Source organism: Sminthopsis crassicaudata, chromosome 1 (genome assembly GCF_048593235.1).
Source record: "Sminthopsis crassicaudata isolate SCR6 chromosome 1, ASM4859323v1, whole genome shotgun sequence".
In the NCBI taxonomy this organism is placed as follows: domain Eukaryota; kingdom Metazoa; phylum Chordata; class Mammalia; order Dasyuromorphia; family Dasyuridae; genus Sminthopsis; species Sminthopsis crassicaudata.
In genome coordinates this window covers 256,858,620-256,873,680 of record NC_133617.1, presented here as the reverse complement: position 1 = coordinate 256,873,680, position 15,061 = coordinate 256,858,620, and the positions used below count along the sequence as shown (strand labels likewise).

At 33.4% G+C, this 15,061-nt stretch overlaps 1 protein-coding gene across 4 annotated transcripts in view; it reads left to right on the top strand.

Moving 5' to 3' along the window:
• PXDNL (peroxidasin like) overlaps positions 1 to 15,061 on the top strand; it is a 512,873-nt gene that overhangs the window by 469,211 nt on the left and 28,601 nt on the right. For all 4 annotated transcript variants that reach the window (XR_012484142.1, XM_074278161.1, XM_074278143.1 and 1 more), the window contains 2 exons: positions 4,658 to 4,763; positions 12,686 to 12,815. Coding sequence is in view for 3 of the 4 variants with exons in the window: in XM_074278161.1 (XP_074134262.1) it covers positions 4,658 to 4,763; positions 12,686 to 12,815 (236 nt within the window). In the remaining variant the exon portion in view is untranslated. Of the gene's footprint in view, positions 1 to 4,657; positions 4,764 to 12,685; positions 12,816 to 15,061 lie in introns of those variants that run through there.

Sequence of the window (15,061 nt, the reverse complement as noted above, 5' to 3'; positions counted from 1 at the left end):
TTTTAAATAGATGCTCCTGACTATTTTAAAGAAAAGCCCATTTATTCTCATACTCTTTAGTGTTTTTAATAGGAAAGATGTTGGATTTTATCAAATGGTTTTTCTGCATCTATTGAGATGATCATATGGTTTTTGCTAATTTGGTTATTGATATAGTTAACTATGCTAATAGTTTTCCTAATATTGAAGCAGCCCTGCATTCCTGTTATAAATCCTACTTGGTCATGGGGTATTATCTTAGGGATGATGTTCTGTAATCTTTTTGCTAATATTTTATTTCACTTTTTGCATTAATATTCATTAGGGAGATTGGTCTATAATTTTCTTTCTCTGTTTTCAACCTACTTGGTTTAGGTAGCAGTACCATGTCTGTGTCATAAAAGGAATTTGGTAGGACTCTTTCAATTCCTATTTTTTCAAATAGTTTATATAGCATTGGACTTAATTGTTCTTTAGCTGTTTGGTAGAATCCACATGTAAATCCATCTGGTCCTGGGGATTTTTTCTTAGGGAATTGATTAATAGGTTGTTCTATTTCTTTTTCTAAAATGGGACTGTTTAATCAATTTACTTCTTCCTTTGTTAATCTGGGCAACCGGTATTTTTGAAGGTATTCATCCATTTCATTTAAATAATCAAATTTATTGGTATAAAGTTGGGCAAAGTAACTCCTAATTATTGCTCTAATTTCCTCTTCATTAGTGGCTAGTTCTCCCTTTTCATTTTTAAGACTAACAATTTGATTTTCCTCTTTTCTTTTTCTAATCAAATTTACCAAGGGTTTACATCTATTGTGTTGGTTTTTTCATAGAACCAACTCTTAGTTTTATTAATTCAATAATTTTTTTTACTTTCAATTTTATTAATCTTTCCTTTTATTTTTAGAATTTCAAGTTTAGTATTTGACTGGGGGTTTTTAATTTGCTTTTTTTCCCCTAGCTTTTTTAGTTGCAAGCCCAATTCATTGACTTTCTCTTGGAGGTAGACCTTTAGAGGTATAAAATTTCCCCTTATTACCACTTTGGCTGCATTCCACACACTTTAGTGTGATGTCTCATTATTGCTATTTTCTTGGGTGAAATTATTGTGTCTATGATTTGCTGTTTCACCCAATCATTCTTTAGGATGAGATTATTTAGTTTCCAATTATTTTTTGGTCTATTTTCCCTTGGCTTTTTATGGAATGTAATTTGCATTGTATCATGATATGAAAAGGATGCATTTACTGTTTCTGTCTTTCTGCATTTGAATTTGAGGTCTTTATGTCCTAATATATTGTCTGGTTTTGTAAAGGTTCCTTGAACTCCTGAAAAGAAAGCATACTCCTTTCTGTTCTCCATTTAGTTTTCTCCAAAGATCTATCATACTTAACTTTTCTAGTATTCTATTTATCTCTTTAACTTCTTTCTTACTTATTTTTGATTTGATTTAAATAATTCTGAGAATGCAAGGTTGAGATTTCCCACTATTATAGTTTTGCTGTCTATTTCTTCTTGCAGCTCTCTTAACTTCTTATTTAAGAATTTAGATACTACACTACTTGGTGCATATATATTTTAATATTGATATTGCTTCATTATCTATGCTACCTTTTAGCAAGATATAGTGCCCTTCCTTATCTCTTTTAATTTGATCAATTTTAGCTTCTGCTTGATCTGAGATCAGGATGGCTACTCCTGCTTTTTTGATTTTACCTGAAGCATAGTAGATTCTGCTCCAGCCTTTTACCTCTACTTTGTATTTATCTCCCTGCTTCAAGTGTGTTTCCTGTAAACAACATATTGTAATATTCTTACTTTTAATCCAGTCTGCTATCTGCCTCTGCTTTATGGGGTGTTTACCCCATTCACATTTATGATTAAAATTACTAATTCTGTATTATGCTTTTCTCCTTTCTTTCCCCCTAACCCCCCTCACCAGTATTAAAGGTATGAGCGCCACTTGCCTCACACAGCCCTCCCTCTTTAGGGAGGTTTCCTGTGCTTTGCTCTATATTGACATTAGGGAACATAGATTGTTTCCCCAACCTTAGAGTCTCTCCTCTTTTCTTACCTTTTTTCTTCACAATTTCTGTATTCCATTCTGCTTAGTTTACTCCTTCCCTTTTCATTTTTCCCCTCCTACTTTTGAATTAGTGGGAGAAGTTTCTCTGTGAATCAAATGTCTGATATTTTTTCTCTTTAAGCCAATTTTTATGAGAGTAACATACACACTATATTCATTCCCCTCCCTTCTTTTTCCTCAGATATAGTAGGTTTCCTTTGCCTCTTTATGAGATGGAGTACCTTCACTCTTCCTTTTTTCTGGTACAATTTCCTTTCTTTTTCATAAAAGTAAAGCTAAATTATATATGTATTCTTTATGTATGCTCATAACAGAAATATAGTTCCCAAGATTTCTTTTTATCTTTTTATGTTTCTCTTCAGTCCTATATTTGGAGATCATACTTTTTATTTAGTTTCAGTTTTTTCATCAGAAATAGATGGAATTCACCTATTTCATTTAATGTTCATCTTCTTCTTTAGAAAAAAATGCTCATTTTGACTGGGTAAGTTATTCTTGGCTGCATACCAAGTTCCTTAGCCTTTCAGAATATCAAATTCCAGGCTCTTCAATTCTTTAATGGGGATGCTGCTAGATCCTGAGTAATCCTTATTGTGGCCTCTATGTATTTGAATTGTTTTTTTTTTTTTTCCCCTAGCTGCTTATAGTATGTTTTCCTTGGTCTTGATGATTTCCTGCAAAAATAATGTCTAGGCTCTTTTTTTCATCATAATTTTCAGGAAGTCCAGTAATACTCAGATTATCTCTCCTAGATCTATTTTCCAAGTTGTTGGTTTCCCAAGTAGGTATTTAACTTTTTTTCAATTTTTTTCTTTTTTCTTTTTCTTTTTCTTTCTTCTTCTTTTTTTTTTTTTTTTTTTTTTTGGTTTTGCTTGACTGATTCTTGGTGTCTCCTTGAGTCATTCATTTCTATTTGTTCAGTTCTGATTTTTAATGAATTATTTTCTTTATTTACTTTTTATTTCTTTTTATAATTGTCCAATTGAGTTTTTAAATGAGTTGTTTTGTTCTATGGAATTTTTTTTCATTTTGCCAATTTTAATTTTTAGAGTTATTTTCTTTTTCCATTCACTAATTCTGTTTTTCAGGAAGTTGATTTATGTATCCATCCTATCTTTTAATGAATGGGATGACTTATACAGACCCTCTTGCCAAGCTTCTCTTTTTTTCTCCATATTTCTTCTAACTCTCTTTTAAGAGCCTTTTTAATTTCTTCTATGAGAGCCTTGTATGGTGGGGACCAGATCATATTCCCCTTTGGGTTTCATCTAGAGCCAATCTGTTTTCAGTCTCCTCACTGTTTGAAGTCTGCTCTCTATCAGTATAGAAGCTATCTATAGTTAGAGCCTGCTTTAACTTTTTACTCATTTTAACAAAAACCTAACAAAAATCCAATTGTATTCTACTTTGGGGGCAGGGCAACAAGAAGTAGCAGTGAAGGAGCAGTGGGACAGCAATGGCTGCACTGCATCTGTACATTAGTTGTGCTCTGAGAGTGTGCTGAATCACTCTTAGTGTTGGGTGGGTATGGTTAGTTACTGAGAGAGTCTAGCATTTATAGTCTTTACCCTCTGTGTTTATAGCTTCTCTGCTGATCTACTGGCTTGGCTCAAGAGCAAAATAGCTCACACTGTGGTAAAGTTCTTCCCACAAATTTTCCACTGGTTGCATCTACTCCCCACTCTCCTCAGGTCTGCTCAGCTCAGTCAGCTGCCTTCCATGCTCTCACTGCCAACTTGCCTGACACTGCAGCTGGTCTAATCATCCCACCCACGGGCCAAAACAGACCTTTACTGGTGAAGTTCGAGGATATCTTCTGTTGGCAATGTGTTGTACTCTTAATATTTGTGGGTTTTACCAAGGCCTTTCATAAAATAAGTAGTCTGAGGGAAAGAGAGAGCTTAGATAGACGAGTGTGTTCTCTGTGCCATCTTAGCACTGCCCCTCCCATGTAAGTTTCAAAACTATTAAATTATCATCTCAGAAGCAAAGTTTGATTACTTACAATTCATTTATCGTCTTTAAAACAAAACAAAACAAAACAAAAATGAACAAAAACTTTTTTAGACCAGAACTAACAATAAATTGTCCAATTCTTACTGTATTTTTTGGGGTAGAAGAATAGATATTTTTTAGACAAATATTTTTTCTAATAAGAAGCTTTTCTCAATGGGACAATTAAGATCTATTGCCATAATTTAAAAAATTAAAGTGTTACATATACAGATAATTTTCAGTTCACAGAAAATTAAAATTAACTCATCAAGGATTGTCAGGAAAAGAAAAAAAAACCTCTTGAGGAATGGATGTAAATGAAAGTATTTTTCCTTTGGATCTGCAATAAAGCTGTCTGGGATCGGATTTGAGTTGACACAATACAGGGCAAATATTTGATGCTGTTAATTTATGCCTAAAAAAGGTTTCCTGTGCTTTGCTCTGTATTGACATTAGGAAACGTAGATTGTATAAATTTCCCTTTTCTGTCTAAGAAGATCTCTATTTCACACAAAGAAATCGCTATTTTACACAAAGAAAGAGCATTTGAGGATTTGGTCAGTTCTATGACATTAATATAGACTTTTCTTTTTCACAGACTGTGGAACAAGAGGACAATTCACACAAGAATTTAGAAGAAAACGCTCACTTCGCTATAGCTATCCAGAAGAGAAGAATGAAGATCTAACTGATGTGAATAATAGGTATATATATATAAGGACCTAATTTTTATAGATTTTCTTTCATTTTGGGAACTAGGTATTGAATACATTTTAAGACAAATGAAATTTAAGATATACTTAGTCTTCATGGCATATGCCAACTTATTTTATGCTCATTTACTATTTTACACAGAAAAGTTCTTACTGGAAAGAGAAATTCCTCTTTATGTACCTGAAATATGGTTATTCAGTTCCTCCTTGAAGAACTTAAGTGAAGGAGAAAACCATAGTTTCCAAAACAGCCCTTTCTCTTTTGGGAGAAGAATTATTTTGTGGAAAATCTTTTCTTATGGACTACTACCCTTAAATCTGCAACCCAGTATTCCCAGTGAAAGTAAAGAAAATGTCTAATCTTTCTAAAGAGGTCATATATTGCCACTATCTCCTTTCTATTTCTCTTGTTTCCCAATATCAGAATTTGATTTTTATTTATGTTATGACTTTCAATCCCTTCACTCTTCAATTCTGTTAACACATTTTCACCTTTATACTAGCCATAGTCCCTTCTGTTACTCCTCTTAACCCTTTTATCTCTTTACATTCCCTTTCTCTTGAGACATTTGCCCTTTTATCAAAGCACCTATTATGCCCTGCCAAGCCTTAGACCACTCCCACTATCTGCTGCCTTTGCTCCTATAAATATGTTAGTGCATAAAAATGGAGAAAATCATGGAACTGTTCTGATATGGTCCACTACAAAATTATATTTTGTATCTTCAACTGTGCATTCACTGCTGCTAGGTAATCTTTAAATCTTTTGAATCCCTCACTATTTCTCTTTCTCATACTTTATTATCCCATTCATCACAGCAGTTCTTCCTAAATCTTTTCATTTTTCCTTATATCTTTCATATCTTCTCCTTTCCAATAGCCTTTTTCTATAAAAGATGAGAAGATTTTTTCAAAGGGAGAAAGTCCTCTCATCTTTTATAGAAAAAGGCTATTGTCCAAGAGCTGCTGCTTCTTCTTTCTTCTTCATCTCATATCACTCATGTACTTTCTGTCACTTTCTCCTCCTTTACCCGTCTCACATGGAAGAGTTGCCCTTTTCCTTTTCAAAGCAAATTGTTCTACTAATAGCAATGATCTGATTCTATCCCATCTCCTTCATCTGATTTCTCACTCTAGCATTCCTCACTTTCTACTGTGTTTAACATCTTCTTGTTTACTTTATGCTTCCTTATTACACATAATTACACCCATGTTTTATCCATTCTCAAAAATTTTATTTGCTATTACCTCCCTTGTTAATTATCATCCCCTATATCTCCAGTCTTTTGTGACTTACCTTCTTGAAAAGATCATTTGCAATAGATGCCTCCACTTCATTTCTTCTCTTTTTGCTCTTAACTCAAAATCTGTCTTTTGATAGACGTCATTGTGTCAAAAATATTCTCTCTAAAGTTAATAATGGACTCTTAATTGTTAGATCCATTGATTTTTTATTAGTTTCTATTGTTCTTGACCTCTCGGCATCCTTTGCTATTGCCAATCTCACTTTTCTTCTTGATACTCTCTCTGGATATTCATGACACTACTTTTTTCCTGGTATTCCTCCTACTACATGATCACTATTCTGTCTCTTTTGCTGGACTTTCTCATAAGTGATGGCTGCTAATTTTGAGTGTCCCACAAAACCCTACCATAAGACTGCTTTTATCCTTCTAAACTTTTTCATTTAATAATCTCATCAGATTCAATTATTTGGATTTGGATTCAATTATTATCTCTATTGTAGTAATTTTTCACATCCATTTTTTCCAACTGAAACCTTACTCTTGTCCTCTACTCTTGTGTCTCCAACTGCCTATTAGACATCTTGAGCTGTCATGGTAATATCTTAGACTCAATATGTGTATTCTCATTTTTTCCCTCCATACTGTTCTAACTTCCAAATTACTATCAAACCACTATTCTTCCAGTCCTCCAAGTTTAGAATCTCAGTATCATCCTTGACTCTTCACTATCTCTCACCCTTATAGCCTATCTGTTGCTAGAACATATCAATTTTTTTTTTATCTCTCTTGAATGACTCCTTCTCTCCTCTGATACTATTACCACTTTAATGTAGACTCCCATCTTTTCATACCTGGACTATTGAAATAATTTGCTGATTGGTCTGCTTGTCACTGGCCTAGCCCACTTAGATTTATCCTATATTCAGCTGCTAAAATTATTATCCTAAATTACAGGACAGACTGTGTCATCTTCTTACTCAATCAGTTCTTGCAGTTCCTGTATGCTCCAGGATCAAATATAAAATCTTTTTGGTGTTTGAAGCCCTTCATATTCTACCCCCTCTCAGCCACTTTTCCATTTGTCATACACGGTACAAAACATTTCCCTTTATCCCCCATATTCTGCTGTTCTTCTAATAAAACACTCCATGTTTTGTCTATAAGCATTTTCCCTAGCTGTCTTTAACACTTTAAATGTGCCCTTTTATCTCTGCCACCTGACTTCTGTGGCTTCCTTCAAGTTCCAGCTAAAATCTCATTTCCTTATTTCAAGTGCCTTCCTTCTGTTGCTTATTTCCAATTTGTCCTGTTTTTTGCTTGCATATCATCTCCCTTATTAGATTGTGTGTGCCTTTTGTCTTTGCGTGTGTGTGTGTGTGTGTGTATGTGTGTGTCTGTGTGTGTGTGTGTGTGTGTGTGATATAGAAGTACTTACCAAATGTATATTAACTAACTGGGAGCTTTTAATTACAAATTACCCTCACCAAGAACTGAACTCAATACTCCAAATATAGCCTATTTTGGGCAGGATATGGAAGAAGTATTGCTAACCTTATTCTGTACAGTGTGTTTCTTTGCATGACTTCTTCTCTATCCTATTAGATCCCATTGGCTGACTAAAATGCTACAATCCTACTTTCCTTAATCTTTGTTACACATTTCCTTTTTGACTTCTCTTAGGAATTGTGGGTTTGAGGGACACTGTTAAATATTTACAGTCATTATGGCTCATGATGGCCTTGTTGGAAAATTCTTTCCTCTGTTATATATGTATTCTAGGGACAAGTATAATACAGTATTTGTATTCACTTTTATTTCATTTGTGTTTTGATCCTCTTGACTTCTATAAGTGTATTCTGGTGCTATCTAAAATGGGCTTTTTTGTCAGGGACATTTTACAGTAATAGCTTTCCTGTACCTGGCCTATTTATTGATACTAGGAACAATACATATTCTAGCAGTGGGGCTGAGCTGAAAACGTCAAGGAATATAGTTTAACTTTAAGGACTGCAAGAAAATAATTGAATTCTGCCTCTGCTATGGAAACTGAGCCAATCTTGTGCTTCAATGGCTGCTTTGTGTATCAAAGAAATTGATGCTTTGTGTATCAAAGAAATTGATGTCAATTAACCAGCACCTTGAGATGTGAATGCAAAGTAATGACATTTTAGTCTGGGTAAGGCTAACAAAATAACCTGAATGGAAGGACATACTCACCATTATAGTCTATGGGATTAAAAAATCTAGTGCCATATAATTTTCACTTAAAATACCTTATTTATAACTGATGACCTTATTTAAGACTTTCATTTAATAAATAAATTGATGATGGAAAACATATTTATCATCAAAATTATCAGTCATTGTTAAAAGATTGAATTTCATACCTAGGTCTTCAATGCTGATTATTTTTCAGATCTGCCAAAATACTGCAATTCTATAATTTCTCAGAAGATTTCTTAGAAGACATAAGACAGAAATCACATTGCATGTAGAAGTCTAGTCAAAGTCAGCCAAAGCTCCGTTTTGGTAGAGGAAAAAATGGTATTTGTAGTGAGAAGAGAATTAGATTCAAAAGACCTGTATTCAAGTCTATACTCTACTACTTATAGCTTGTCTGTAGCCTCACTGAGCCTCAACTTCCTCAAAGATAAAATGAAATGATTAGACGACATGACCTAAACATCCAGCTCTAAAGATATTATACTAATAACTCAAACAAAAGTTCTAGCCAGTAAGACTGTTAAACTTTATATCTCAGAAATGAAAGGAATAACTTCTAATGGCATTGTTGTCAGGTAGTGAGAGATTTTTCCAAGAGTCAGGAATAATTATTCTAAAGCATTTTTGAATCAGTTCAGAAAAATCAATCCAAATATATGTCACAGAATTTTGCAATTGGAAAAGACCTTGAGGGATTTGTAATTCAACATATACATAAAAAGGAATTTCTACTACAGTGTACCTGACAGATGGTCATATAGCCTCTTTTGGAAATGGACTTCAATTTGAGACAATTTATAGCCATCTCAAACATATTTTTTCTAAGAAATTTTAAAAGTTTTTCTCCCCTTCTTCATTGAAAACCTAAATTTGTATAATTGTAGAGTCTACCCATTGCTCTTGGTTCTGCCTTCTTTGATCAGATGGAATAAAGAAGTTTCTTCCTCCTCTTCCATAGGACAGCCCATCAAATAATGAGACAGTCATTTCTTCTCCGAATCTTTATTTTCCAGGATATTCATCCAAAGGTTCTTAAATAGCTCCTCATATGATGTATAATTAAGATCTTTCACCATCCTGATTGCTCCTCTTTGGATGTCCTCCAGCTTTTTAAATGTCCTTCCCATTCTGCACTGCCCAGAACTGAGAGTAGTACAGATATAGCAGGATAAGGATTGAATACTGTCCTGTTACCTCCTTTTTTGGAAGTAAATTTCCCCTGTCAATTTACTCCAAAATTATATTAGCTTTTTGGCTAATATAAAATGCTGTTGATTTATATTAGATTTCGGGCTCACCAGAACCACTACATGTTTTTCAGATAAGCTGCTGTCAATTATTCCAACCATCTTTTTTCTTATAAAGATGATTTTTTAAAAATCTAAATGTAAGATTTTACATTGAATTCCTATTTAATTTCATTTTAGATTCAGACTAATAGTCTATCTTATTAATATCTTTCTAGATTCTGATTGCCATATGATCTGCTAGCTATTCTCCAGTTTGGTTTAATCTGAAAGTCTGAATCCTTCCCAGATTGAGGAAGGAAATATTAATACTATACCTACAAATTTAAAACTGTAGAGTTTAAATTCAAGATAGCATCAGAAAGATATATATACATATATATATATATATATATATATATATATATATATATATATATATATATATATATATATATATATACAAAGACAGACAGACAGACAGAGACAGAGAGATATACAGAAAGACAATCACAGAGACAGACAGGCAAAGAGAGAGAAAAACAGACAAAGAAACAAAGACAACCTTCATAAACAATTTTCACCAAAATTGCTTCCCCAGCACCTATTATGGAAGTTCACATTAATTGAAATGAGAAGATTTTTATGTTTTACATTTAAAAGAAACCTAGGGCTATATAAGATGCTTCAAGATAATGCAATATTTATAATGGTACTTAAAATATTTATGAGGACAAGGTATAAGTCAATTCTGATTGTAATAGTAGTCATTGAGGATTTATTTCTTCAACAACTCTTTTTCCCCATAATTTTCTCAGAATATTTTGCTAAAGCTGTTGAGGCCACCAGGAAGTATTTATGATTATAATAATCACCTGATTGTTAGTGCAGGAAACTATGATGAGAGTATTTAGTATGACTCCCCAAAGAAGCTTCCAAAACATTTCCATGAGTCTTGTTGTGAAGAAAACATAACTCTTCCCTCTTAAAAAAACCCTCAAAAATAGTGATTTTTCCCTAAAGTATGTTTTAATCTTTATTCAGACACAATAAGTTTTTTCTCTGGGTATAGATAACACTTTTCATCATAAGTCCTTTAGAATAATTGTGGATCATTGATCATCTTGTAACATTGCTATTACTTTGTAAACAGTACATTTCACTTAGCTTAAATTCATGGAGGACTTTCCAGGTTTTTCTGAGAGCATCGCACTTATTTCTTACAGAACAATAATGTTCCATCATAACCACATACCACAATTTATTCAGCCATTCCCCAATTGATGGGTATTCCCTCAATTTTCAATTCTTTGTCCTGGGAAAATAGGGTGCTATAAATTTTTTGTACGTATAGGTCCATTTTCTTTTTAGAAAATATTTTTGGGATTCATGCCTAATAGTGATATTGTTAGGTTAAATGTTTAAGGATATGCATGATTTTATAGCCCTTTGGGCATAGTTCATATCTTTTGATCATCTGTCAATTGGAGAATGGTTCTTCTTCTTCTTTTTTTTTTTTTAATAAATTTGGCTCATTTGAAAAATGAGGCTTTTCTGTCTTCTTTTCTGCCCTGAAACTATGAGGAATGCCCCTGCTCTACTTCTATATAAATTCTAATATTCTTAAGCAAAAGTCCTTCCTTAGTGCTATTACTTGTGAGTGAGTCCTTTGGAAGTTGTCCCAGTCATCACTCCTCACTCCCGGCTGCTGGTTTCTCAAGGCATCTTACCCTATTTGTAGACCTTTACTGCTGACTTTCCAAGATATCTTCAAAGACTGGGAAAGTGAGGTCATCAATTTTGTACAACTCTGCATCACTTAAATCCAACATGTATACAAGTCAAGACATTTTCCTTGTGATATCATTGTTCTTTAAAAAAAAAATCAAATGATCATTAAACATCTGCTAAGTTCAAGTACTCTTCTAAGCACTAGGGACCCTTATTTTGTTTTTCCCCCAGACCTATGGTATAGAGAAATCCAATGTAGACACTCACTCTGCACCTTAGTCTTTAAAATTGTTGCTGAGAGAACTGAAAGGAAAGTGTCTAGACCAATATTACACAGCCAGTACATGTCACAAGTGAGATGTGAATGCAGGCCTATCCATTCAAAGGCTTGTTCTCTATTTATATGATACTCTTTCTAGGGATGCAGAGACAAAAAATTCTCTACATCCTGCCTTAAGGATCTTCTATCTTACCAGGTGAGAATTCTACTTATGCAGAGAAGTAATATAAAATATAGGCTATGAAGCAGGGAAAATAGAATGCAAAGTATTCTAAAATGTTTTAAGGAACACTTTCAATTGAGAGATGGGGGATCAGTGAAATAATTACTGAGAATATAGCACTTGACTTCAGTCTTGAAGATAAGGATTATGAAAGGCAATGATGAGAAAATAATTCATTTCAATAAAAAAGAATGGCTTGAACACATACATGGAGCTTCAAAATGACATGTTGAGTTCAGGGATCATCAGGTAGTCCAGTATGCCTGGAATGAGATTTTGATTTCTTTTATGTTTTGTGAAATTATTCTCTTTAGAACATTCTATTCCAAAATGGATCCTACTTTTATTCCCATTTCCCAAACTCCATATAATCATGTGATCATTTGCCTCTATCTTAGGAACTTTCCTTCAACTTTTCAAAATCATCAAAAGCTGACAAGGCTTCTTTCTTTTCATGTTCGCCAGGGTTGGGCTATTTTGCAATTGGCTTTTTAAGAAGGTTTGATTTTTGACAGCCAGACTTATCATTGTCTTAGCATTGCTATTTCCATGAATATGTAATACAGCTAGCAACTTTCCCACCTGAGTGCTGCATAATGTGTGATATTTAATTTGTCACAGCTTTGTCACTGTGTAAAGTGGGAGAAAAATGTCATTAGGAAAAGACATACTTCTGAAATCTAAATAATATACCAAATGTACTTGCAATACAACATGACATTCCACATAGTTTTCAAGGGAAAAATAATTTCAATATGTTTGAAAGGAAATATCAAAAGAATGACTCCATGAATTATTCTTCTTTATTTTCATTTTAATTATAAATCCTCGATTATGACTTTAATTCTTTTTCTCCTTTGTGTACTTTAAAACATCTGTCTCAGTAACTTGCACATAGTAGGTACTCACATAATTACTGATTTTATTTAACTTTGATCCTTCCCTCTGCCACCCTGATTCTTATTTTGCTTCCTACATTACAGGCATAATGAAAAGTTGTCAATGGATAGAAATACAGGAAATATGACACATTTGTCCAGTTCCAGTTTTCCTCAGGATTTCATTCATTTTGCTGCAGAAGTTCAAGAAACCATCATAGCTCTCAGGAAGCAGGTTTGTTTTTTTCTAGTAGCTGCCATTTTTTTAAAGGCAGATACAGTAGGGTCAATGTTTCTGAATGTTGTATGAATGGGAGTTTACTGTAGTCCATATCAATTAGGCATAATGATAGACTATTATGTTACTAAACTTAATAAATACTAAGCCTAAGCAAATATTTTTAAATGACTATGGATTGGGGGAAGGAAAGAATGAGGAAGGTTAGAAAAAACTGATCCCTTTATGGTAATTATATCATTGAATACTATGTAATCTAGAATGTATTTGTTATATTTAGATTAGACTGCTAGTTGTATGATACACAGGGAATTTCTCATTTCTGTACTAGCTGATATAGGTTAACATATTTCTGAAAGACTAGAGCTTGGGATGCAGTTTTTTATAACTCAAATATAGAAAAAGTACATTTCTTGTACTCAAAATTCAAAAGGTAATACAGAGCTCAAAATTTTATCCATCTTTTAACTGCCTGAAAATATTCTAATTAAAAACTAAACAATTCTATATTTTTTCTATTTTTGTACTTATCTTTTCAGTTCTTGATAGTTTCTGACTTATTCATTCTTCTCTTCATCGAAAAAAGAGGCAATAAAAAGGGAATTCATCTCTATTTGATAAGCAAAATTTTGGTACCTATTCTGTAATGAAAGTCTGCTTGCTTAAGGGCAAAATGTCAAACTATCTATTTTCACAGTCATTTTTGTCATTGTGAATCTTTTGCTTTTTTCGTATTGATATTAGATAAAATAGCTAAAACTTTCTAAGAATGGCAATAATTCTTGAGTCTTTAAGAGTGATATAAGCATAATATTATGGGTATTAGTGGAATGTGTGAAATTCACATACAAGGGTTGACCTATACTCAAATTCTTCCCACATCCTCCTATCATTGTATCTATCATTCCTCCTTTCTAATAAATCTAAAATGATAGGTGGGGGTATTAAGAAAACATTTTATGGAAAGATTTTATGAAGATCTGTTACTTATGGAACAAAAAAGAATTGTAATTAAGGGAATCTCCTTTAGCCTTTTCCACTTATCATAAATCCATCCAAGATTGACTAATTGTGTAAAGATAAAGAGAAAAATAAAGGGGTATCAAATGGGAGAGGTAAATTTGAGAGGGGGAGAGAAGGAGAGAGAGGAAGGGGGAAGAAGAGAAGGAAAGAGAGAAGGGGATACAGAGAAGGAGAGAGGGAGAGAGAGAGAGGAACAGAGAGGGAGAAGGAGGGGGAGAGAAAGGGAAAGAGGGAGAGAGAGGAGGAGAGGGAGGGGAAGAGGGAGAGAGGGAGAGGGAGAGGGAGAAGGAGAAGATCTTGTTAATGAAAAGTACTGTGCACCTGAGAGGCAGCATGAGGATTCCAAACTGAGGGAAAAAAGTACCTGAAGATAAAGTTTGTAGGTTGGTTTAGTGCTGCAGAAATAGTGTCTCAAATGGCACAGTAAGAGGTATGGATAAAACATTTATGCCATGGGAGTTTTTGATTCAGTCTTGCACAATGTGACTTTTATGTAACTTCAAAGGATGTAGAAGAATCATGGCAAACTGTGAAGAGGTATTTTAGTTTCTACCCATTGTTATGCCTTTCCTCTGGTAGCTGCCAATGTATATACAATGGTAACTGATTAAAGTAGCATAGCCAGAATAATTAGACTTATTTTGGGTTTAGAGACGTAAGATAGGCAAGAATATCAAATTAAAAAAGAACACAGCAGAAACCTGAAACCTACATTTTTAGCATCTTGTTTGTGTATCTATGCATGTACATGAGTATAAACAAAGAATACCCTAATCCATCTTCAGAATTTTATATTCCCCCCAAAGTAGGACTTTTTATAGCAGGTCTTAATTTAAGATTGAAGCAGCTAACCAGTGCATATTTTGTTGTTGTTGTGAACCTTACTTACCACAAGATAAGGAATAGAGAATTTATATAAAGTATGTTAAATGATCTTTGAACTATGATGTCAGAATTGAGCAAATACTTGTTTGCATAGAAGGTTGGTTAAGCCTAGGTGAATAAAAAGTATGGTTTAATCCTCATTTGAGAAATACAAAAGGAACAAAAAATTTATGATGTTATCAGGTCTTATTCCCTAACAAATTTTCTTCTAATGGATGTATTTAATCATTACATACAGAGTATGAAGTCAACTAATTTCATTTTTGCTTTTTCTCCATTTTTATATACACATAAACATACGTGTATATGTACAAAAATACGTAGAGACATCTGAT